This window comes from Akanthomyces muscarius (assembly GCF_028009165.1).
Source record: "Akanthomyces muscarius strain Ve6 chromosome Unknown contig_15, whole genome shotgun sequence".
Taxonomy (NCBI): domain Eukaryota; kingdom Fungi; phylum Ascomycota; class Sordariomycetes; order Hypocreales; family Cordycipitaceae; genus Akanthomyces; species Akanthomyces muscarius.
Window position 1 is genome coordinate 341,613 of NW_026611615.1, and position 24,291 is coordinate 365,903.

Consider the following 24,291-nt stretch of genomic DNA (forward strand, 5'->3'; position numbering starts at 1 on the left):
AAGCAGCAAATGTCTCGGGCGAGCATCCCAATCTCACAGCGCATATCAACTGGATGACTCAGGAACACAGTGTTGATGAGCATCATAAGCCAATTTTGTCCTTCTCTTGCCTTTTTGGAAAGAGAAGAAGAAAAATATGAGCCCGATACTGGAAAATTCCACAAAGCCGTCGCTGCTCGCCTGATCTCGAGGCGAAAAGTCAAAGCGCACTCTAACTTAGTTAGTGGGACTCTTGTCATTCGTGCATGAGAGCCCAATCGCAAACAACAAAAGATGTAAATTTTCCGTTTCCGAACAGGGGTAGGGGCAGGCATGGGCTAGTTAATTTTCCATTTCCGCGTATTCTCTATATTGCCCAAGGATGGCTCATATGTGCCGGGGTTCGTAAGCACAGGCTCGGAGGACGGGACAACTTCCTACTGGCAAGTATGCTGACATGGCGCCACAACGGCCGGGCTCCACGAAGATTCTGGGGAAGCAATAACACTAATAACTTTCTGGCCCAATTGGTTTATTTTCCCCGAAAAGAATGGGAGACAACAGCTCGTACGGGCTATACCGTTCTAGAGACAGCTGAAACTGTAATTGGACCGTCGATGTCAGTGGTAGCGAGAGAAAAAAAAGCAAAAAGAAAGTAGTGCAAGTCGTGACTGTTAAGCCGTAGATGCAACCACCCTCGGGCAATCTCATGATTCCCGCTGCGGGGTTTTCCTTGAGGGGGCATTGATTTCCCAACTGGCTCGGGCATCCATCGAGGCCATCTATATCCATTGTTTCCTTTTCTTGGCGGTGAGCCTATCTGACTCTGAACGCAACCCGAGCTGATCGTCACCAATGCCGTCCCACTGTTCATATTTCCCAATAATGGGCATGTATATAAGAAGTCGAGTATTGCAGCACGCAGATGGGGCCTTTTCCACATCGGACGCCACTTCTATACTTTGCCGTTTTCATTATACATTTCGAGGTACCTTTGAGTTGAACCATGGCGCGCCTCTTTGCGGTCATTGTGCCGTTCCTGGCCTTCTTCGTCACGAGCATCCACGCCGGGAGCTACTGGCCCTCCAAAGACACCAAGGCGGTTTGCGACGCCCTTATTAAACAGTACCCAGATAATCTCGTATGGGATCCCCTCGGACCGTACGGCATCCACACCGTCCTGCACGCGAGCAAGTACAACTCGGCCAACCTCGACTACTGGAACGCCGCCAACAGCCTGAACCGCGCTGCATGCGCCTTCTTCCCCTCTTCGACGGAGGAGGTGGCCTTTGCCGTGCAGACACTGAACAAGTACGAGTCTGTCCAATTCGCGCTCAAGGCGGGTGGGCACAACCCCAACCTGGGCTTCTCCAGCGTCAGCGGCGGTGTCCTGGTCGCGTTCCGGCCCAACTTCCAGACGGCGACGCCATCCGAGGACGGCAGCTCTGTCGAAATTGGCGCCGGGTGTAAGTGGGAAGATGTGTATGGCACTCTGCAACCGCTCGGCCAGACGGTCACGGGCGGCCGTCTTGGTGATGTGGGCACTACAGGTCTCATTCTCGGCGGTGGCCTCTCCTACCTCTCTGCGCAGCATGTAAGTGGCACAAGCAACATCTCCCTACTTTCTTATGAATGATCTTCTTATTTCACGCCATTGCATTCCCCTTTTTTATTACTGTTGCTCCCACTATAATTCAGCCAAGCCTGTTACGCATTGCCACGATCCACCAAACTCACATGATACCCAGGGATTTGCCTGCGACAATGTTCTCAACTTTGAGACGGTCCTTGCCAACGGCACCATCGCCCACGCCAACGCCACATCGAACCCCGATCTATACTTTGCACTGTGCGGCGGCGGAAACCGTTATGCGGTCGTCACCAAGACAACAATGGAGACCTTTGAGGTCGGCGTCAAGGGCCAGGTCTGGGGCGGCGTGCGCACCTACACCGAGGACAAGCACGAGGCAGTACTCAACGCCGTAGCGCGCTTCACTTCCGAAAACACAGACCCCAAGGCAGCCATCATCCCGACCTTTGACTTTGCCGGCGTCGTCGCCCTCAGCGTGCCCGTCATCCTCGTGACCTTTTTCTACGACGGCCTCACCGTCCCCGCGGGCGTTTTTGACGCGTTCCTCGCCATCAAGTACCTCAGCTCCGACACGGGCGTGCGCACCTTTGAGAGCCTGAGCAAGGAGATCATCGCCGGCGACATGAAGGGCCTGCGCTTCCGCATCGGCGTCAACTCGTTCCCCGCCATGCCCGTCGGCAACATGACGGACTTCCTCGTCGACCACTGGAACCTGGTCAAGAAGAAGTCGGCCGACGCAGCGCTCTTTGACCTGCTCGATTTTAAAATCTTTGCGTTTGCCGTGCAGCCGATGCCGCGCATGATTGCGCAGGCGTCCAAGGACAGAAACGGCGGCAACGCGCTCGGCGTCAACCCGGACAATGGAGATCGCGTCTGGATCGAGTACGACCTGGCGTGGGCGAACCCCCTCTGCGACTCGGTCTGCACGGATTGGATCAAGGCCATGGTGCAGGATGCGCACGACCTGCATGTGCAAAGGTATTCGGGCATCTACCCGACAAACTACAAGAGCGGCGATTTGGAAACCATCAGGTACGCAGATCAATCTCCCTCCCGCGATATAGTTGCTAACATTTACCTTTTTTCAGTTATAACCCCGTCTTTATGAATGATGCGCTGGATACCCAGCCAGTGCTCAAGAGCTATGGCGAGCAAAACCGGGCGCGACTCATGTCCATCCAGTCAGAATATGATCCGCATGGTTTCTTCATGGATCGACAGAATGGTCCTGCTTTCTAGGTTGACATGGACTAGAATTTTTAATGAAAACTCTTTCTTCCGCCGCTTTTGTACCTCGATCGTTTCACTGCTTGATTGGGCTCTTGTCGCCTAGAAAGGTAGAGCAATTTTAACTGCCTGACGCGCAAGCAACAGACAGACAAAATCTTTACAGCACTATTTTATGTATTGATTTCTAATCGAGGTAGTTGTGATATGGAAGTTGCCTTGGGGTCTTCTAGTCGAGCCCACTCTGGACCGAAGCAAACAGACCTCTGGAGATGCGTTGACAAAAGGGTTGAGGACCGGCCACGCTTATCAACTCTACTTAAATTTTAAGGAGGACTTTCATTCCATTCGCCGTCATCCTGTATGCTCAGCAGCAGCTCTTCTGGTTCTGATTCAAGTCTCAAGTCCCTCTCCATGGCTGTTTCGAAATTGGCTGAAAGTCCCAATGCAGCCCTGTTCTTGCTAGCAATTCTCTGCAGACAGTATAGAGCTGGTAGGTCCGATTCGCTTTTTGTCTCTATAGAAACCGCATCATACCGTCTCCGATCACGCACAATATGGTTCCGCAGATGTGCGCTTTCGCCAGTCGATGAATAGCCACAAATGCTCATGGAGAACTTGAGCAGCTGCTTGGGTGGAGATTGCGAAAGGCATTAACGCGTGCCGCCACGTCCCGCTCTTCAACTGAACACGATTCAGCTTAACCCATCTGATTGCATGAGAGTTACCCAGAATCAAGGATAAGTTGTTGGAGGTCAAGATACGTCTCGAGAGAATGACAGTTCGGAGGCGTAACGGAAAGGTAACACCATCAAAGTCCAGAGGATTGGTACAACCAATGCGGAGTGATTCAAGATTCTCAGCAGCTTCCAGAAGCTGGAACAAATTCCCCGCAAAATCCTCGTTCGGCAAAGCTGCATCCTCGGGCAGAATACGACCTTTCTTAAAATGATCGCCAAGAAGGCTGGTCCTTCTCGTCACAGTGAGACACAGGTGTCGCAGTCGTTGGCATTTGGCAGCCACAGAAAGGTGAGAGCTCATATTGTTCGTAGGAAAGAGATAACTGAAGGAGTGAGTAAGAGGGAGATGGATTTTCAGTTTCCTTAGATTTGGTAGATCCGTAGAGTGAAGAGTCGAGGCAACAACACTAGCGAATTGCCTCCCCGCCTCGATGAGATCTGAATTCAGGCTCGAAAACTCGTCAAGCTCAAAGCTAACCGAGTACAGATTGGGCAGTTTTGAAAGTAGAGTCGGAAGACTCGCCGCGAGCTCCTCGAGATAAGCCTGTGCTTCGAGTAGATGATAGTCAGTGAAATATCCTAGCCCGATTTGCAAATGACAGACATGCGAGGCGTAGCTGCTGTTGCATAAGTCGCGAATGTCATCCACGGTGAATTCCGGCCAGTACAAAGAGAAGAGTGCAACAATATGCTGAAACAGCATCGGTGAGGCGGCCCTGCAGAGAGCTTTGCTGACCAGGCGCATTTCGGCTAGGATCCAGCGATGCTGTGGCAAGATGCTATACATTCTTACATCGCCAAAGATCCGGCCGAGCTCATCAACGCCGCCGATTTGGCGTACAATCTGTGCGGAATTCTAGTGTCAGGTAGGGACATGGAGGATCATCTTCTTCGACTTGCCCCATTCAAGAGCTCCGGGGTAAATCTAAAAGCTTTGTCATGCTATCTATGTGCAGGAGACAGGAGATGGAAGCAACTGCACAAAGTTCAAAACGGACTACACTCTATTTAAATGATGCAGGAAACTTGTAATAGGCCTATCTATATGACGAACAACAATAAAAACAGCAACAACATTGCCCTTCCGGCCGCCTGACTCACAATCGACCAGCGGCAATGATAGATGTCAAGTATCACAGGTACTACCCTACAGGTGGCAACTGTACTTCTCCTGAGGATGGCTTGCCGCGTCTACTTACAACCAATGCGGAGTGATTCAAGATTCTCAGCAGCTTCTCTTCGCAGCATGGTTATCATGCGCAGCTCGGTTACTAGGTTTTCTCTTCCCCTTGGGAAAGCAAGAAAATCCTCCGCCTCGGCTCGGCGGTGGCGACTTTGGAAGAAGAAAAAATTCAGGGAGTTGGCGTCCTCTGGGCGGCCTCGGAGCCGAAAGGCGCTAGGCAAGGGAGACGTACGATCGGGGTCCCGATGCTTGTGAGTCTGGGACCAGGAATTCGGTGCGGCGCGGGTGCGCCCGGGAAATCAGTATAGGCTCACGAGCCATCTCCTGAAGAATTTTTTTCTTAGCACGAAGGGATAGCGGGCGCACTAAAACATTTTCACATGTCATGAGGCAAAGCACGATGCTAAATTTGATGAACGGCTGTATGCGAAGCACTGACTCAATACAGCTGTGTTATCACAACGGTCGCTGATCCGCCAACTGGTGGGGTGATTAAATGCGCAGTCACGATAAACACATGTGTTGAAGAGCAGTCATGAGAAAAAATGTCTATTAAGGATAGAAAAACACGTCCAATCGGTAGCTCGCTTTTTATTGCGTCATCCAAGTCATCGCCATTTTATGCAATTTGAAACCAGAAAAGAATAAACAAATATACCAAATGCGTTTTGCGCCTGTTTTCGTGCCAAGTAGTGATTGTTCTCCAGACCGCGCCAGTCAACGACTGGTCAGGGCAGCAGATCGCCCTTGAGCTGCAAAAGAGGGTAGCCACAAAAGAAAGACGAGAACCAATCAACAACTGGCAAGCACTGTTTGCCCAATGAACCCGAGGTTTTTTGAACCAAGAAAAAAGGAGGGAAGCAAATATAAAAAGGTATAAGCCCAGACCAAGGCGCCGTGATGTAGTGTACCAGACAGAGAGTGGGGGGTGTCTCGACATGGAGTCACATTCCATCAGGCTAAAGTCACAAAAACGCCATAACAAGAATATCAGTCATTGCCACGGCTGGCGATGATTTCACACAGAGATAGTGTTGCCAGACAGTTACTGGTTAATCTTCTCCTTGACCTCCTTGGTGACCTCGGCCTTCTTGACAGCGACGTAGCTGCTGGCGAGGGCGAGGGTCTCGTTGCTGACCTGGAAGATGGTGGCGACGGCGGCCTTGCCCTGGCCCAGGTAGCCCTTCTCAGACTGCTTCTTGGCCTCGGCGCTGTAGACGTCAAAGACGTGGTCGCGACCCTCGAGGCCCTTGTTGTAGGGCAGGAAAACGAGGGCCTTGGCGTCGCTGTAGAGCTCGGCGGTGGGCTTCTTGACAATGGGGAAGCGCTCGTCGATGCGGGTCAGCGTCTGCTCGCCGAGCGAGTCGGCGCGCTGGACGTACGGCGAGACGAACTGGTAGGGCTTGGCGAAGTAGGGGAGGATGGGGGCGGCAAAGGTCTTGTAGGCAGAGTCGCCGAGCTGGAGAGAGCGCTGGGCGTAGGGGTTGGAGTGGACGGTGCTGGAGACGGTGTTGACGCTGTCGGAGATGACGGGGTAGTTGAGGAGGTGCTGCAAGGCAGTGTTAGCTGGCGATGGCTTCATCATCGTGGATGGCGTCGAGCACGTACCTGGATAAAGGCAGACTGAGGAGCAGAGCTCTCGACGTTGCCGTTGACCTGAGCGACAGCCATTGTAGAGTGTGGAGGTGTTGTAGAAATGGTGGATGAGGGGTATGTTCGGGTCGAAGATGGAATCGAGGATAATCTCGTTGAATTCGAGAGATGTTGGATGAAGGAAATATCGAGAGCAGCAGAGAGGAGCACGCAAAGCAGAAGGGAAGCATGCGGCAGGTCTTTATCTACTTCTGACTCGTCGATAGGTGCAAGACCGTTTCTTGATTTCGAGCAGGGATGGTTACGTCTTGGTGGGCGCCACGCATGTGATAGTGGCCACCATTAAGCAGCCATGCGCGGGCGCTGGATTTTTTTTTAATCTTGGTTTTTTCTTCCTAGTGCGGCCGCACTTGCTCTCTAGCAGTACTAATTCACCAACTAGTATGCTGTTTTATGGCCCCAACCTTGCAGGTGCGTGAGGTGCAAACGGGCCGCCAGCTGGCAGCGTCCGTTTGTCGCTGGCAGCTGGCGAGCAGGGAAGCTGGTGGGCCAATCCAGGCCGCTGATTGGTCCGCCCGCCACCCACACCATTCTTGCGCACGCTTGCGATTTCTGGCATGTGAAAGCTCTGCCCACCATGCCACCAATGCCACCCTGTTGTCTGCCAGCAGCTTGCTCTGATTCACCCAAACATCTAATCTACTTCCAACGCTACACTCCATATCTCGACGCTAGTATGTTGCACAGCCAAGCCAACTCGAGTCTAGGAAGTCCTTGCAGCCTGCGCTGGCTCCTTTTTCCGGCGTCAGGATCCACCGTCTCCCTCAACCTTCTCCTGCCACCACGCTTGCGCGCTCTCTCCTCGCCCAACCGTTGCGGCCACGATACGTGCGTGCTGCTACACTGCTCTTGGATGGGAGGGGCCATACTGGTACCTTTGTCCGCATAAGCCACTGGCCCCAAGGCCATGCCGTGACGGTATCGATGGCGGAAGCCTTATCCCGCCACGAGAACTGGTCGGGCACTGCCCAAAACAAGAGTCGAGCATATGTACACGCACGCACGGCAAATATACCTCCTGTCAGCGATGGCGAATGCGACACTACGGCCCCCTACGCACTGATACATACACGAGCTGCTCCAGAATGTACGGCACATCTCGCTATGCGTATTGCATCATGGGAACTTATCATCTACGGTGCAGCAGACAGCATTCCTGCGATAGCAGCTCCGCTGGCCTGCTCAATTGACTGCCGGCGTGGACAATCAGCGTAATTGCCATACGGATATGGCCAAAACGCTGCACCATGATACGGCGCTGTACCGCTGGCTCGTATGTGGCTTGCAGTGATAAGCATAGTTCTGTATCAAAGCCAAGCCATCAGGTGTGGTGTGTGTGCTGCCGATAACACCATACCGATAGCTGCCGTGCCACAATCATCGAGCCTCCTATCTTGCGCTACATCGCGTCCCTGTTTCAGCACCCGCCCCAATCTTGACTCTCGTCACCGCTGTCAGATCAAAGCTAATTCAGTCGCTGTTTCGTCGCAAAGCAGCGAAGTCGATTACCCCGTGTTGCATTCGGCAGGCACAGTTGACAGGTAAGCTCGAGCTAATGACTGCTAGCATGAACTCTGTTTACGAAAAGCAACCGGAACGTCAACATGGGCATGTCCAGCCTGGTTTCAACATGGCGAAATTGCTCACCACATGTTTGCCATCGTGGTCCTGCCATCCTGCCATGCACGAATGCTCCGAGCCGAAGCTGCACAGCCAAGCCAGTCCTAGTTGAGCATGAGCGCTCGCCGCCCAATTTGATCGCCACAGTCGGCGCTCCTACGGGGCGTGACTAGTAATTACGTACGACACCCATGAGCCTTTTTTGTTTCTTAAAAAAATCGGCCAATTATTTTCGAAAAACGCCACCCGGTCGGAGCCCACTGGCGCGCCGAGATGGTATCGGCCGGCCGAAATGAGCACGAGAAAGAAAAGTTGGGTCTAGCCTGCACGCATGGTGAAATGCCTATTCCAACGAGGCAACAAAACGCGCCAAACGAAAAAGTCCGGCCCTAGCCGCGGAGTCTTGCATCTCGGGCATTGCAAGTTTTTCTTTTGCTGTCAAAAAGGCTTGGCTATGGGCCTATGGCGTCGCATGCCAGCTTCGGCGACCGGATCCTTTTACCCCTGTCCAACACAGACTCTCCCTTGCTCAAACGTCAAGTGACAGTGCAACCGGGTTTCAATCAGGCCAGGCGTCAAATTTTCAGTACCCGTCGCTCACGGAGACTGCTTCCGAGGATCCATCATGCCATCCCATCCATCAAAATGTCGCCTCGCCTGGCAAATCTAAATCGGGCTCACCTAATTTACTGTGGATCATCCTGGTTCGCTGTACCATGTCCACCCACCTTCACATGTCAGAATCGCTGTATCCTGGTCTTCATGTTTTGCATGCAAACGCAAAGAAAAGAAAATGTCGACAAATTCTCCATCGACATTTCATCTATTAGCCCTAATTCTCTCTTCCACTGACTCAAGGGAAAGAGGGGCGTCAAGCACATGCTCTTCCTCAGATCTGTCGGATGGTGGGCTGTTTTCTCTTATGCGACACGTCAATCAGTGACATCCAGAGGGGTCCAGAAAGCACGCGCCGTTATCTTTCCAGGGTTCCAAAATTCAGGGCTCAATGTGCATGTGGCAAACCACCCTCACAAGATTTTGTTGAACTCAATTGTCCAATGATCGTCTTCCTCAGGCGCTCTGCCAACAACTTCTGTCAGCTGAACGGGTAGATCCCTCCTACCGCTTGATTTCCCCTCCTTCGCAACCCCGCCTAGCCTCTTTGTCGCAGCCGATTTGGGCATATAGCCTGTTTGCCTTGTTCAACGCAATTGGCCTCGATTTGCAGGGCTGACAGCGGCAATCTGTCTTCCGGTGCTGGATGCGACGTACCTCGGATGAACTACTTGCCCGTCACAACAATCGGTGGCGCGATAGCTGCTCATGCTAAGCAAAGAGCAACGCGAGAACACGATTGTGATGTACACCACTAATTGCCGTCTTATTTTCACTAGATGGCCGAGGGAGCACACCACCACCATGTTCTACTAGATACATGTCTGCATACAATCCTGGGTCGATCAAGTGCGTCTCCTCAATGTAACACCCCGACCTATTCTGCCTATGGCGCTGCGACACGATGGCCAGCTCGTCCATGTAAGCCTCTTATTATTTGCAAAGCTGGTGTTGCACGCAACGTCTCCTCCGCCTCTATGCAAGCCTCTGTCACTAGTACCAGAAGATTCGCTTTCGGGACAGACCCCTGCTTTCCGTGACATCCAACTTGCACTTGCCTGTAGCCAGCTTATATCCTTGCAAATATTCCCCGAAAGGTGCTTTTACGTGACTGCAGAGAGAAGAGGCAGCGGAAGACTTGGCTGTCGTCACGGCGCAGACCCTGCCACCGGCCGGATGCCATCGTGTCCCCGAGCCCGATTGGAGGGAGCCCTTACGAGGACACGACATGATCATAACAAGCCACCCAGCTAAGATCTTTGGCTAGACTGACGATACAAGACTTGGTTTATTCCGCCTCTTTGGGCGGTGATGTGCGGCTGAAAGATGGCTGCGCTGATCTATTGAGAAAGGGTCTCGCGGGGCTCTCCACGATCAGGGCTCTAGCCTGGCAAGGTACAGTCGAGCCACATCTTCATTACGACTAGCCACGCAGACTGGTCTATGATTGACCCGATAACGATTTTCTGCAGTCTGTGGTAGCTTTCGCTTGCTGCTCTCAACTAGGCGCTCGGTGACCTTGTCGTCAGAATGACGCACCCGGTAGTATCTGACCACTGCTTCGAATATCAACAAAAGAAAAAAAAAAAAGAAAAAATAAGAAGAAACATCCACGGGTCTTTGTTGTAGCATCTGCACTTTTACTTCCCTGTGGTATTTCAGCCTTGGGGCGGCACACTCTGTAGTGCCTGTTCAGCGCATTAAGCCTGGAAAATGTCCGCTCCTCCGTGCAAAGTTCACACTTGACCTTCAAATTTGCTGTATTGTGAACTGTATATTAATGGCGTGTAAGGTCATACGCACGAGAAAATACAACTCCACATGGCTCTCCGGTGAGAGGGTTGATGCGCTCGCAGCGGTGTTTGGTGGTTGGCCCCCCATTGTGAAGAACTTTTCGCGACTCAAGCTCTAATCTGTGCACATCTTACAGATGGCGTTTCATCTGTCGCCAAGTTTTAAATCGTGAGCTGCAGCTTTGATGGATACATGTATGGGCTTCGCTTTCAGCTCCGACTGCGGCCGGCCGTGCGATGCTGCCCTTGGTACTGGGTAGTGAAGCTGTATGATCACGACTGTTTCACAGCACGGTTTGATGGGTCAGTGACTGGGTGCTCGAGGAAGCTGACCTTGGCGCTTTCACAGTGGCGAAGTACTTCAATCGACCAATCTCCCCAAGATTGCGCAAAGCGTTGTATCGGAGCCGAAAAAGTTCGAAATAAAGTCCTGAAGTTGTGTGACATGAGAAAGCAACGCAACATTCACCGGTCAACTCGACCAGACAACGAATCAGCCGACAGTATCTGGGAGAACCAGCGAGATCTTACTCCAAGGGGGATGAGCTCGGTACTTTTGTACCAGATCTCCTCCACGACAGCGTCGTCAGCTATACGGTCTCAACGATAGATTTTCTTCAGCAGCGGCGCTAGCTATGGCAGTTTTTGTCAGCACGAATTGGTCTTCCGAAAGGTGCTTGGGGTAAGTCACCCACAAGATCAAGCTAGATAGTGAGTTTCCAATCGCTTGTCTATGAGAAGTAATCCTGGTGGAAATCTCTTCGAAGAGATCTTTACTCGTCGCAATTTTTATTTTGCGGGCAGATGTCCGCATGTCAGACCAGACACCAATGTTGAGTCCGTTGGAAGCTGTATTCCAGGTCACGACCTCTTTTGCGCACAGTGCCATGCGCTTGTCGAGCGCCGTGAGTGCAGTATGCTTTAGCGCTGAATTAGCACTTGCTTCATTAGTCGTGGATGGTGCAGCTTCTTTCTCGGATAGGCAGTCGGCGACGGTTGATGCCACTTGAGATGCTGCATGCCGCTGATCACGCTGGGCGTGTCCGTCATCCCGTCGTGCTTGCCGCAGAATTTGCTGGACCCCGAGCAAAATCGATGTCAAGGAATCCAACTCGGAATTCAAAGTAGAGAGTTTGGGTTGCGCATGGCTGCGAAGAAAGCCTTGAGCGTCGTGATCCCCGAGATGGCTTGTCCGGCGAGCCCCGCGATGGCCAACGCCAAACCCGCAGCTTCCATTTGTTTGTCCACGCCGAAATCGCCAATCAATTTGATCGGGTATGCCGTGCATGCTGGGAGGTTTTTAGATATATTTGAACTCAGTAGATGGATGACACAGTTGTTGAGGCCTCGCCTCGAGGCTGAGCATCCCTCTTTGCTGTCAGCTGCAGATGCAGGCGTCCTACTAAGCCCGCCGCCACGATGCTGAGCGCACGAGTGTGCGGTATGCTACAATGGCATTTCACAGGCATTCATGCACAATAAGTAATAAGTACATGGCCATCGCTGAAAAACATTGTAGAGAACGGACGCAAGACTGATATATATATCCAATTTTATACACCCCCACTTGTGTTCAAGCAGTCCGCACAAAGGCAAACAGTATCCAGACGCTGTATACTTTACCCGCTCTCTACCCCGGCCTCCAATATCGCAAATTCGTCGGTTTCCGAGTCCAGCACCGCCAGTGCACCGATAGGTAGAGTGACCATCGGGGTCGTGTGCCCAATGTCCACATTGAACAATATAGGAAATCGGTTGCCGGCAAGCGGCCCATGGTGAGCGTCGCACAAGAGGCTTGTAATAACTTGTGCATATTCCTCCCTCGCCTCTTTCGAGTCATAGCCAAATGGCCGCCCGACGACCAGGCCAGCCGCCGCGTCGAATACGCCTTGTGCAATCAAATCGGCAAAGGCGGTGCGCACAGCCCCAAGATCGTCGGCTTCACTTACAGCCGTCTCCAGGAATACAATGCGGTCGCACCAATCGGGAGCAATCGCATGCACTCCATTTAAGCGGACTACGGCGCCTAGTAGGCCTCCAAACAGCCTTCCTTGAGCCTTGCCTGGACGAAGCCACTGCCACGCAGGTGATGGCGCTACCTTTTGCACCTCGACAGAGGTCGGGCCTTGAAAGAATGCGGGATGCTCTGGTGCATACACCTGTGACCGCGATATCTTACCAAGAGGCTCGGCTTTTGTGACAGCATTCAAGAGCGCATTGACGCAAAACGTCAGCGGCGACTCCTGGTCGTCTCGGACATCAGCGGTGCCTAGTTCTGGGATCGCCGTCGGCCCGTAGAATGTGCGCAGTCCAGTTAGGGCATGCAGGAGCCAATGCAGTCCTGTGTTGTCAGAATATCCGACGACGACTTTTGGATTCGCCCGGACATGCGCGTGCAGCGCCGCGTCCGCCACGAGCGCGGGCAGCAGCTCTGTGAAGGTCTCGCCGCCAATGGTGCAGACGACGGCGGCAATATCTGGGTCGAGCATTGCCTCACGGAGCTCGCTGAGTCGATCGGCAATACCGCATTGCACGTCAGGGTCTTGCCGGGATGTGAAGAGTACACGGACTTTGTAGCCGTGACTCTGAAAGAGAGAGGTGGCGCGCGCGAGTGCGTCAGGGAATATGTCATTGAGGCGCGCGGAGAGGGAGACGAAGGCGATTGTGTCGCCGGGCTGGAGGGCCTTGGCCAAGATGCTAGACGGGGCCATTGTTGAGCACTGGCAGAAGTCGGGCACCAACAGGGAGATGTAATTGAAAAAAATAACGGTAGTTAGGGAAGACGGAGGAAACTTGGAAACAAATGTAAGGGAAGGGACTTTACTGGCAGCATGTTCACTGTCATTTATTTGATAGACGAATCGTAGCTCCACTACCATTCATTGGATGAACGAATTGTAATGAGATAAGTCCAGCCTCGTTTCGTTGGCCGTGACTCACTCGTTCGGAACTATTGTAATTGAATGCGCCCGTTGGTGTACTCTGCAGCTCTAGCGGCTGTGGCGTCTGTCATTTCGGCATCTACCAGCCGTCCGAACGCTTCGAGAGACAAAACTCGACTGCCGCGATTTATTTCTTCCTGTTTCCTGCTTTCAGCCGGTTGAAACCAGTGGCAGCATGGCCTGCGGCGGCACGGAAGCGGAAAGGATGCATTTGGAGATCGGGCGCTGGGGGCCGACTTGGCGCCGCCAGGCCAGCAGGGCAATCTTCGTCGTCCATTGCGTTGCAGAACGGCGTCCTCGAACTGTGTAGCAAAATAGCGTCTATAGCCTCGCCGCATCCCATCCTAAGTCGCCGTTAGCCCATGTTCTACGCACCACTTCCGAGCCTCCTCGGACTCGATAGACAGTAGCGACACATTGCCATCATCGTCCCTCGACCAAGCACCTGCGCTTATTCTCACCAGAAAGTCTGCCGTTCGATAATTACCTTCTGGCACCGCCTGTACAAGAGCTGTCTCGCGTTGAGAGTTGCGCGCTTCCAGATCCGCTCCAAAGTGCATCAGGACAGCTGTGCATGCATCCCCCGTGGCACCCACAGCCTCGTCGCCTTCAGCCCGAACAGCGGTATATGATGAACCACGACCCTTACAGCCTTGACGTCGTGCTGCTCGAGTTAAGGCTATGGAGACCGTTCGCGACTACGGGGGTTGCGAGGCTTAAAAATTAATCAGAGGTTGGCATTGTTAGTGGGATTGTGAGGGACTTTCTCAAGAGACTAGTCGTCGAGCGGTTGCCGGCTGTGATGGGAACAAAGTACCGCAACGTGGTGCTGTATTGCTTGGACATCGATGCTGATAGGCAAATTAGCGGTTCGGCCGCTATAGATGAGGTACTGAAGAAGATCAAGGAGCTAGCAATTGGCATGCAGTAAGTGAAACTTAAAGTTCAATACCACGGTTATTGTCCGACATATCAGGAGACTATCAAGTTCATTTTGGCCGTGGCTATGGCCAAATCAAACAACTAGTCGATGCGAATCAGTATCTTGGCGAAGTGCTTCTTCTCCTTCAATCGTCGGTACGCATTCTTGGCCTCGGCCAGCTCAAACACCACACCATCCACCGCCGGCCGGATACCCTTCGCATCGATAAAATCCACGGCAGCCATCAGGTCATTCCTGCTGCCACCCAGGATACCGCGGAGAATGCATGTATGAAGCAGCGCGGAAAAGGCAGGCACCGGCTGGGCATTCGGCTCGCCAACACCTCCGACAACAACGACCTGGCCGTCGACGCGGACAGCAGCAAGCGACTGCGGCAGCGTCTCGTTGCCACCAATGTCAGCTACAACGTCGAAACCTCGGCCCCCGGGAGTGCACTTTCGTGCTTCGGCTCCCCATGCAACAGTTGTGCGATAGTTGACCACGCGAGTCGCACCCAGCTTCACCAGTCTTGCGCCCTTTGCTTCGCTCGAGGTGGTCGCGACGACTGTGGCGCCCGCCGCGACGGCGAGCTGCAGAACGGCAATGCTGACGCCAGCCGTCCCCTGCACCAAGACCCAGGAACCTGGTCTGATCTCTTGGCCTTTGACGCCAAAGAGCAAGTTCCATGCAGTGAGCCAAGTACAAGTTAGAGTGCCAGCTTCAAGCCAGTCCAGGGACTCTGGAGCGCGGACAAGTCCAGCTTCCTTGAAGACCGCGTGCGTGCGGAGAGTGCCGTCGGGGACTTGACCAAGGGCGCTGAGAGCATCGCGAAGGCTAGGGCGAGCATCGTTCCCCTCTCTCTTGGCAAGATCTGGGCTTTGGTGAACGATGACTCTGTCGCCTGCTTTAAATTCGCTGACGGATGCACCAACGGCCTCGACGGTTCCGGCTCCGTCGCAAGCAGGGACGACGGGAGGTGTAATCGGACCGTTGACACCCTATGCAATTTGTTAGCATACTAGAACCCGAGATTGAGACCAAAGGATTGCCTACGATAGGCCCGGCAATGACGAGTTCGCGATAGTTTAGGCTCGCAGAGTGCAAACGAACAAGGCATTCTTTCGGGCCGAGTTCGTTGGAAGGGGTGATTTTGACGTTTTCATGGAACTCGAGTGACTTTTCAAAGCCCTCTTGGCCAGTCAAGATCCATTGTCTAGCCATGATAGTATGTGCCGATTGCCTATTAGATGGAACAGACTGATCAGAAGATGAAGTAATTGTGAAGTGCCTGCCTTTTCGGTTCACACATAGAGGAATCTGGAGATACTTATATTCTCACCTAGCAGGCGTGTTCCTAATGACCAAACATCTTGAATACTCACCCCCTAGACGAATATCAACCTCGAGTGAACTGTCAGTCCTCTTCGGGTAACTCAGTATAGAACCCTTAATGAGCAGCATTGGTACAGACCCCGCCCCTGTGGCGGTAAGCTTGTCTGATTGGTAGCAGCTCCGCGCTGCGATTGGAAATGCAAACTCAATTGCCTAATCCGGTAAGGCCGGATGCTGACGAATTCGCCAATCTGCTTGGCCTCCCGAGTTCCAAGCACTTCCCGCTCACTTGGGTTCGTCCTTATGCAAAAGCTGAACAACCTAAATGAGGCATTCGGTTCTCTGATGAGCTTTACATTTGTAACGTCGACCGGCGCTGGGCAGTCACCGTCCGCCGCCAAAAAAGTTCGCGGGCATGTCACGAGGGTTGTCTTCGCCCAACGGAGAGCGGATCGAGCACAGGCCCAAGATCGCGGCCATAGTGGAACTACAAAGCAAAAGTTTCAGGCAAAGCGCAAAGCAGCTGTAAAGAATAGAGGTGAGACGCAAGCTTCGGCAAACGGTGCCATATCCAACGTCTCTATACCACTGGCACCCTGTCACAAGTACACTGCGAAAGAGCTAGCAATCGTTTTGTCAAAAGCCATATCACACTCAGATCCACACAGGTCCGCAGAGATATGTAAGTCTGCGATGCCTACTACTACAAGAGATTAGTGAGTGGAGGTACTGACCTTTCAAAGTGGAAGAATTCTGGTCCATTATTCTGAGCGGACATGATGGTGGAGGTGGTGCTGACTTGGAGTATGCATCGTGGCGAGAAATGCTCGCCTCCGAGCCGGCTTTCCTCGAGGCCACGATGGCGGCAGCCATGAATTACTGGTGCGCCAGTAACTTGAAAAGCAGGGCCCAAAAGCATCGTGAAAAAGCAGTGGATATGATGATTGACCGAATTAAAAACCACCAATTGCACACGGACGGCTTTCTCGGGGCTGCATTGACTATGGCGGTAAGCGAAAGACTTTTGGGGACTGAACAAAACTGGCAGATGCATATCCGCGGCATCACTGGGGCCGTTCAAGCGCGACGGCAGCGTGGGATTAAAGGACTCTCAGCTACATTCGACGACCTGATGGTGCTGTAAGGCAAGTTCTTTACTTCTGGTATTTAAACAGGAACTGACTCGTTTTCTGTAGAGACGGCCCCAATGAGGTCTTCGGATTCCCTCGGGTGTTTCATTCAGACATTATTCGCGAGTTGACACTGGACAGCAGCAGCAACCAAGCAGTGTTGACGATAGCTTCCATGGCAAAAGATGTAGCGTACTTGCGCCAGCTTCGAAACCAGAGCCCGGATTCGGTAGCACAGGCGAACAAAGTACCGCTGCGCGCTTCAGAGGCTTGGCTTCGTGTGTCGATCAAGTGCCACGTCTTGCGAACGCATCAAAACCCATTTGTTCGGTCCACTGCAAAGGCGATGGAGTTGATACTCAACATGACCTGCCCGCCGCAACCGATAGGACGAGCAACAGAATTGGCAGCCCAGTTGAAGGAAGCACTATCGGAGCTGCCTGGAAGGTCATGTATGTACATGGACCTTACGTCTTGCTCGCTGATTCTGGGCGCCGTTGCTGCGGAAGAAGGATCGGAAGCACACCAATGGTACATTGCCCGGCTGAAAAGAGCCATTGATGCAATGCGAGACAGGGGCTGGGATGACCCGTACTCAATCTTGGAGAAGACAATGAGCCGGGACCAGGATATGCTGGCAAGAGCGCATGCAATGAGGACCATTGTACTTTCGGCGAGACCAGGCCAACCTTTTCCGCCCGATCGATTGGATTTAGGGTCGTAAACAGTACGTACATAGCACATGTATAGAAAGGTAGCGTGAGAAGATAGCCAGCCCCCCAAAGAAGCAACTGCTACTGGGTCATGATCGAGCTTCGTCACTCACGATGTATCAAACAGCCGCATGCAACTGTATTGATATGCCCGATTACCCCACAGGCCCCGTTACCACCCCAGTTTCCCGCGACGCTATCTGTTTGTCTGTCAAGCTGGTGGCTGGTTGTCTTTGTTTGGTTCCTCACTTGCTCACCTGCACGGCTGAGGGGCTAACATGTCTTATACCTGCAGGGAGACCGCGGGGCAGCGAGACATCCTCAGCAAATAAAAATTAAAGAGCACGGAACCATCAAACCCAACTAGTTTGTACAAACTCTGGCAAGCTTACGCATGTTTATAAGAACATCTTCCTGCGCTTGATATTCGTCCTTTGGCTGTGCGGTCCGTGTCATAGCGGAATAGCGCATTGCTAAACACAGATGTTGAACGAGCAGGGGATGTGCCACTGAAAAGACCCGGCGAGTATTGGCACAAACCACACCACCATGACGTGTGGCTCTTGAATGGCGGAGCTAATAAGAGACAAAGATTCAAACAAGCAAAAGAAAAGTGTTGCAAACTTGGCGAAACAAATATGGCTGAGTTCTGTGGCGAGACAGGAAGAGTAGACATAAAAAGCAAAGAGACCCCGATCAGTCTGGGACTGCAACTCGCGTGGCATCTGGCCGAGACAGTTGGCAGGCACGGGCAGGTTTGCGACGAGAACTTGGTGAGCGAGCGAGCATTTTGCAATCCTCCGCTCCAGTTGGCCGTCTTGGGAGGCGGATGCTGGTGAGAATCAGACAAATGATTCAGCGCTCGCCACGATTTGAGACCACCGCGCGCAGTCCTCAGACTAGACGGCCACGCAAAGAAGCAAAAGTACGGCCACTGCGAGAGGCGTTCAGTCAAGAACGCAGTGGACACTTGATGACGAATGCCACTAAAGGTCGACTGGCGAAGGGTCCTTCTTGGGGGGCATTTTACTACTGGTAGCGCAACCAATCTCGACAAGTACTTGCGCCGGTCTTCTTTGATGCAATGCAGCAGGGCGTCGCATATGCACACTACTGCACGTCAAAAGCAAATTAGAGAGTGATGCCGCCTAAAAGGTGATGGTGGCTTGCAGCTCGATTCTCGTTGGCCTGTGGCTCGGACCCTTTTTGCCACGCTTGCATGATGGGCGACTTGCGGGTACGGGAAGACAGGCTTTCGCCGAGCCTGTTTTTCGGAGGTGATCATCGTTCGAGAATTATTAGAAGCATGCAGCCACTCTCGGAGACTGCAGCTGGACATACTGGCACGACGCGACTGGTAATTGATAACCCATCGAACAGAGGAGAGAGGGGCTTGCTGATAACTTTGCCCGGTGGCTGTTTTGCTGGCGGGTAGAGCGCCCGGCGGCCATGGCGCGACGGACAAGCAAGCTGTCAATTTACTGATAGAAAGCATCGACCACAGGGGCACGGGCTGATGGGCTCGGAGATAAGCAGCACGCACCAACAAGGGCACTCTAGAACGCCCCGCGCAGCGCATCGTATCGAGAGTCGCGATGAGCGTTTGGACTCTTGAAATATCAATTGACAGCTTTCGTCTCGTTGATGAGAGACCATGCCTAACAATGCGGTATGAAACGAGCCGGGCCGCAGGCGGCACATGGCATGGTAGCGAGACTAGCGATTGGGCCACTGGACTTGCTGGGATCCGGGAGAGCTAAGCTGGGATAAAAGGGCGCTAGTCATCTCAAGCCCCTGGTCCAGGGGCAGCGCGACTGGAGTCGACAGAGCCGTTCCAGAGAAAACACGGTTGGTTGCGAAGTTGCGCAGGCAGGCTGCCCGTCTCTGCGGGTTGAGTGGCTCGGCACCGCTATTGGCTGATCGCCGTCAAATTCATGCGCTGTGGTCGGACGTTTTGCTTTGCATTTGTCGGTAAAAAATTGTGGCGGAGCGCGGCCTTGATACGATGGTTGGATGGTCCGCAGGATTGTTCCCGCAGCTCCCTTTTCAGACACGCCAACGCTTGCAAATTGACATGGCTGTGGCAACTTGCGATGTGTTGACAACTTGATGAAACCGGATCATCTTTTGACCAAAGATGTTAACTAGGCTAGGCTTGCGACACAGAATGCGCACTTGTTCAGGTGAGGGAGCAGACTATTGACGGACCATCAGCCGCATTAGTTCAGTGGTCATGGATGCCAACGTCGTACCTGAGGCGGGCCACGATAACGAGCAGCACATCATCATGCTTGATGGCAAGGATGACAGGTCCCGGAAGAATCATTAGATATGAGCGCAATGCGTTGTGCCCGAGGGTTTGTCAGGAAAGATGGCAGAGCTCCAGCAAACGGAGTGGCTGGACCAACGCTGCCGCCCTACCAGTACATTGAGAGCATTTAGCATTTGGTACTTATAAGCTTGTTCGTCGTGCAGAGTAACTGAGTGTATCGGCAGATGAGAAGCAGATGCGCAGCAGATAATCCGAGTTTGAAATAGATTGCGCATGCAGGCTATAATAAAAATTGCAAGAGCACATATTGCTAGGCTGTACGGACTCGCGGGGGCTCGCTCCCTGCTTTGCCTGGCGGAGGCTCCTTGGTAGTGAGTGGTAGGGCGCCGGCAGCTAGCAGACTGGCAAGCTTGACAAACGGACGAGCTTCATCATCACCAACAGCCTTTGAGCGATACTTCGCCATTGCTCTCCGCAACTACATTCTGAAAGATCAACCTATAACACGAGAAAAGACAAAAAGTCGACACGAGACTGCAAGGAGAAGGGTCATCTGTAGGGGGCCGAGACAGAACCCCACGCTTCAGCGCGGCCAGTAATCTGATTCCTGCCGCCTGTTTCCTGCGATGATTGTTTTCTTTCGCCCCAGCATCCGCTGTCAGTCTTTTCTTTTCTTCCTTCTTCCTTCTCTCCTAGTGCGGAGAGTACCTGTCACTTTTTGCTTTGGCTGATACAATGTTCCAGCCAGGTTCCGTCTGTTCGTCCGCTTTCTCCACCGACCTAGCGCACATTGACGAACAATTTCCTTTGTCCAACGCCCTGCCGAAGAGGAGGACTTGAAAGACCAGCACGCCTGCAGCCTGCCGAGTTCAATTTTGGTCTCTGTCCAGGGGGCCCCTGCGCGGCGCCACACGCGCCGCTCTACCAGAGTGACTAGCGGCTTGGTGCAATGGAGACCTGACAGAGAGCGTTGTACTGGTACACCGGTACAGACGAGTCTGTCTTTGCCGAATTGCCAGGGCCTCCTCAGCGCTCTCCGTTATCTGGGAGCCTGTGTTGAGTGCTGCTGTCGCGATCTACCAGCTGGTTAGGGGCTCGATAAAACTCTAGTTGATGCAATTAAAGAACAGACCAAAGCCCGTCGTTACCGGGCAAAGGCAACAGGGGTCACCCATGGGCTGAAACGAAGAATCGCTCCAAATCAAGCTGCTAACGCTCCCGTCAAGCTCCACCACCGGCACCGCAGGGCACTGGACTCTGCAAATCCTCACCCACAATGGTCGACGGGCTCCGCGTTGGCGGCGGTACCCTGCTGGGGTGTCAAGTGTCTGGGGACGGCTCCTGAAGCTCTCTCTTCTCCCGGGCTGCCGCTGCTCTTCCGGCGTCGTCCACTTGTCCACCAACAGGCTAGTCATGAGTCCAGGCGGCCCATGCTCCCTGCCGAGAGCCCCTGATGTGAACATGGACAAGGTTGAGACCCGGATCTCCCGCCTACTGCAGCAGCTTCTGCAGGTCCCGCTCGCAAGCATCCTCGCTTTACCTGTAATCATACTTGTACCTGTAGGTACTTCTCGATACTGGTACTGTTGTACATGGTGGCACGGCATTGTCATCTTGTTGGCCCCCCTGACCAGTCCACTTCTAGTCCTAATATCAACCGTGCCACCGCCTCGCCCTTCCTCTCACTTGCCTTTCCCACCTAGGTGTCGATGGCTAGATAAAAATTGGTTTCAAACGTCCTTCCATTTTTTTTCTTCGACCGACTAGTCTAGGCATCGAGAGTCTTGAGCGAAGCAGAGCTTTACTCATTCATCATGCCTCCATCTCTCAGCGCTCATCCTAGCTTCACGCGCCCGCGCACCGGCGAGCGTGAGGGCCGCCCGTTGACTCGCGACCAAAACGGCGACACGATGCTCATCCCCAGCCGAACGTCCTCGCTGCATTCGCGCATTACCCAGCCAATTCCCTCGAGCTTCAACGCCAAGCCCCAACAACGTACTCCCAAGACTCTCACGCATGCCTACCTCGTGTGTGGTGTCGGCCGCGAGCCGTCGCAATGGGTCCGGGCCCCCGCGCCTGTTCAGGGCAAAATTGGCCACATGAAAGGTGCTGTTAGCCAATTCTGGCTGCCAGAGATTCTAGGAAGCAGTCCTCGCCTGGAGCAGGACAACGAAATTGCCAGAGCTCTTCACGCCGCTATGAGGGTTCGTACATGAAAGTCGCAATCTTGGGTGAAACTGTCGCTAACCGCGCCTGCTTAGGCCTGTTTCCCTCACGACGTCGAGATTTGCACTGGCCGTAACCAGCCTCACTGCTCTCACCATTCTTTCGTTCTGCAGCAGGATTCTTCCCAGACCCTCTACGGTATTTGCCTGCGTGTGTGGTCACGGGCCGATGAGAAACGAGCCGAGACAATCCGTGACCTTCGCAAGCGAACAGAGTCTGACTTCTACGACAATCCGGACGAGACGTACTGGATCCCGTACTGTCTTTCTTTCCTCTCCCGATACCCTCTGTACAACCTCCTCGGCGATTACCTCCGTGGCATGTGGATTCATTGGAACAAGGCGACGAACCTCTTCCACGCCGAGGAAGTCTCTCGCATTCTCAGCTTCCCCGCGCCGCGCCTCAACGATCTCGTCCGTATTGACATGAAAGACTACGCGCTCTGCTACCAGTTTCCTTCGTCGCCCACTGGATTCCAGAACTTCGCCATGTGGCCGCTCTTCAACTGCCTGTCCATTCCCAACATTGTCGGTGTCATTGAGGCTGCGATTTCCCCTACCCGCCGCGTCATTTTCGTCAGTCACTACCCTGCCATGCTCACTGTTGCGGCTGAGACGGTCCGATATTGTGTGCGAGTCTATGAGTGGAGTGGTCTGTACGTTCCTGTTGTACATGCACGCCATGCTAGTGAGCTTGTCCAGGAGCCCGGCCCTTACATCCTCGGTGTGACTGCTGAGTGCCGATCACTCTTCAATGCACCCAACGACGCCCTCGTCGTAGACTTAGACCGCAATTTTGTTCTTACTTCTAGCCCCCCTACCGCTCTCACTCCTGGCCAGCGCAATAAGTTCGTGACTCGCCTGACCCAGGCGCTCAACGGCGATGTTGTCCCTGCTGGTGTACCACACCACCTTCGTTCCGCTTACGGCGGTGGCAAGCTTGTCCCTGCTGGCCAGATTATTGTCATGCGCGGAGAGGTCGAATCCATCCAAGATCCCGAGTGGTGGAACCAGGACTCTGTCATGGCTGTCATGGACCACGTCTGTGAGAAGCTCGGACGCAACACCGGCATCAAAGCGGTCTTTGGCGGATCCGTCAAGAAGCCGCTGATGACCAAGGTCTCTATGCGCCACCTCAACGAAATTGTACGAGAGCGCAACCAGTACTCTCGTGATGCCCAGGAGGCTTGGCAGGACTTCATCAACCTGAAGGGCCGCATGGACACTGAGCTTAACAAGGTTAACAAGCGCAACAACTACCTCGTCGAGGAGCTTGAGAGCTGGAAGCAACAGTTCCTCAAGTTCCAGGCTTTTGCCGAGCAACTCACCAAGGAGACGCAGGATCTCAAGGTCAAGATTGAGACACACAAGCGCGAGAACCGTCGTCTCGGCGGTCTCATTGACCAACAGAAGGAGGACAACGCCCGCATGTCCACCCGCCTCAGCGGCACCGAGAAGCAGCGCGATGATGCTCTTGAGGCTCTTGTTCTCCAGCAAGAGATTGCTGAGGAGCTCGAGCGTGAGCGCAAGAAGAACAAGAAGGAGCTTTCACAGCTGCAACACACTAGCAGCACTCTCATGCGCCAACGTGATGAGGCTCGCCGTGTTGTTCTGCATCTTCGCAGCCTCATCGGTGGTCAAAGCCATCACATGGAGCACCTGATCCAGTCGCTGACCAAGCCCGACGAACTTGTCAAGGAGATTGAGGAGGGCTTCTACGACGACGTGCCCGGCGAAGAGGAGGAGAGCACCGAAGGCATGACTATGGAGCAGACTCAGTCTCTTAGACTGTCTCGCAGCGCCAAGAGACTCTCCGCTGCCAGCTTTGCCGATGTCGCGGACCGTCACCTCAAGGACAAGACGGACGCGATTGCGCACATTGTTCGCAACATTGCCGATCAGTGCCAGGCTGCTGTCGAGAGCCTACACATGGCGCAAGATGCCGAGACGCCTTCGCGCCGCCACAGCAACCTGTCCGGTGCCGCTCAGAGCGACGACGACAGCCACTCTGCCGCCACCTCCGAGGTTGGTGAGGAGAGACTGCGCCGCCGCTCCGGCCGCCCGTCCAGCATCCCCCCGACGCCCGACCTGGTGCCCAACCGCAGCAGCACCGCCATGTCGTTTGTCTCGTCGACGACAACGCCCGAGCGCAACAGCGCTCAGTACTACCACCAGCGCGAGGACGTGCCCACCAAGATTGTCGAGGACGAGGCGGAGGACTACGAGGAGAACCGCAGCGACAGCGCTGCTGGCGCCAACGAGAATGGCGTCGTCGCCAAACACAGCGACTCTCTTCTGCACAGGCCGTCTGGTGCCCGCATCAGCGCCCTTGGTGGCACTCGCTAAGCACGTAT

At 53.6% G+C, this 24,291-nt stretch overlaps 6 protein-coding genes across 7 annotated transcripts; 3 read left to right on the forward strand and 3 right to left on the reverse strand.

Moving 5' to 3' along the window:
* Positions 1 to 985: 985 nt before the first annotated feature.
* On the forward strand, positions 986 to 2,809 carry LMH87_007846 (uncharacterized protein; the record flags this gene model as incomplete). Its single annotated transcript, XM_056200198.1, has 3 exons — positions 986 to 1,573; positions 1,728 to 2,602; positions 2,659 to 2,809. The coding sequence occupies 3 exons, from the start codon at positions 986 to 988 to the stop codon at positions 2,807 to 2,809; spliced, it is 1,614 nt and encodes a 537-aa protein (XP_056057714.1).
* Positions 2,810 to 5,765: 2,956 nt separating this feature from the next.
* On the reverse strand, positions 5,766 to 6,391 carry LMH87_007847 (uncharacterized protein; the record flags this gene model as incomplete). The annotated part of the gene is made up of 2 exons (XM_056200209.1): positions 5,766 to 6,269; positions 6,329 to 6,391. 2 exons carry the CDS (start codon positions 6,389 to 6,391, stop codon positions 5,766 to 5,768), a joined length of 567 nt encoding a protein of 188 aa, XP_056057715.1.
* A 5,629-nt stretch (positions 6,392 to 12,020) lies between these two features.
* On the reverse strand, positions 12,021 to 13,280 carry LMH87_007848 (uncharacterized protein; the record flags this gene model as incomplete). Its single annotated transcript, XM_056200220.1, has 1 exon — positions 12,021 to 13,280. The coding sequence occupies one exon, from the start codon at positions 13,278 to 13,280 to the stop codon at positions 12,021 to 12,023; it is 1,260 nt and encodes a 419-aa protein (XP_056057716.1).
* A 1,086-nt stretch (positions 13,281 to 14,366) lies between these two features.
* On the reverse strand, positions 14,367 to 15,486 carry LMH87_007849 (uncharacterized protein; the record flags this gene model as incomplete). Its single annotated transcript, XM_056200231.1, has 2 exons — positions 14,367 to 15,263; positions 15,319 to 15,486. 2 exons carry the CDS (start codon positions 15,484 to 15,486, stop codon positions 14,367 to 14,369), a joined length of 1,065 nt encoding a protein of 354 aa, XP_056057717.1.
* A 456-nt stretch (positions 15,487 to 15,942) lies between these two features.
* Positions 15,943 to 18,112, forward strand: LMH87_007850 (uncharacterized protein; the record flags this gene model as incomplete). Of its 2 annotated transcripts, XM_056200242.1 has the most annotated exons (7): positions 15,943 to 16,202; positions 16,266 to 16,279; positions 16,341 to 16,479; positions 16,704 to 16,742; positions 16,794 to 17,179; positions 17,939 to 17,962; positions 18,033 to 18,112. In XM_056200242.1, the coding sequence occupies 7 exons, from the start codon at positions 15,943 to 15,945 to the stop codon at positions 18,110 to 18,112; spliced, it is 942 nt and encodes a 313-aa protein (XP_056057718.1). The 2 variants fall into 2 exon arrangements, with proteins under 2 accessions (XP_056057718.1, XP_056057719.1); XM_056200243.1 differs by having other exon boundaries at positions 16,341 to 16,737.
* Positions 18,113 to 21,526: 3,414 nt separating this feature from the next.
* Positions 21,527 to 24,283, forward strand: LMH87_007851 (uncharacterized protein; the record flags this gene model as incomplete). The annotated part of the gene is made up of 2 exons (XM_056200254.1): positions 21,527 to 21,916; positions 21,974 to 24,283. 2 exons carry the CDS (start codon positions 21,527 to 21,529, stop codon positions 24,281 to 24,283), a joined length of 2,700 nt encoding a protein of 899 aa, XP_056057720.1.
* Between the last annotated feature and the right edge of the window lie 8 nt (positions 24,284 to 24,291).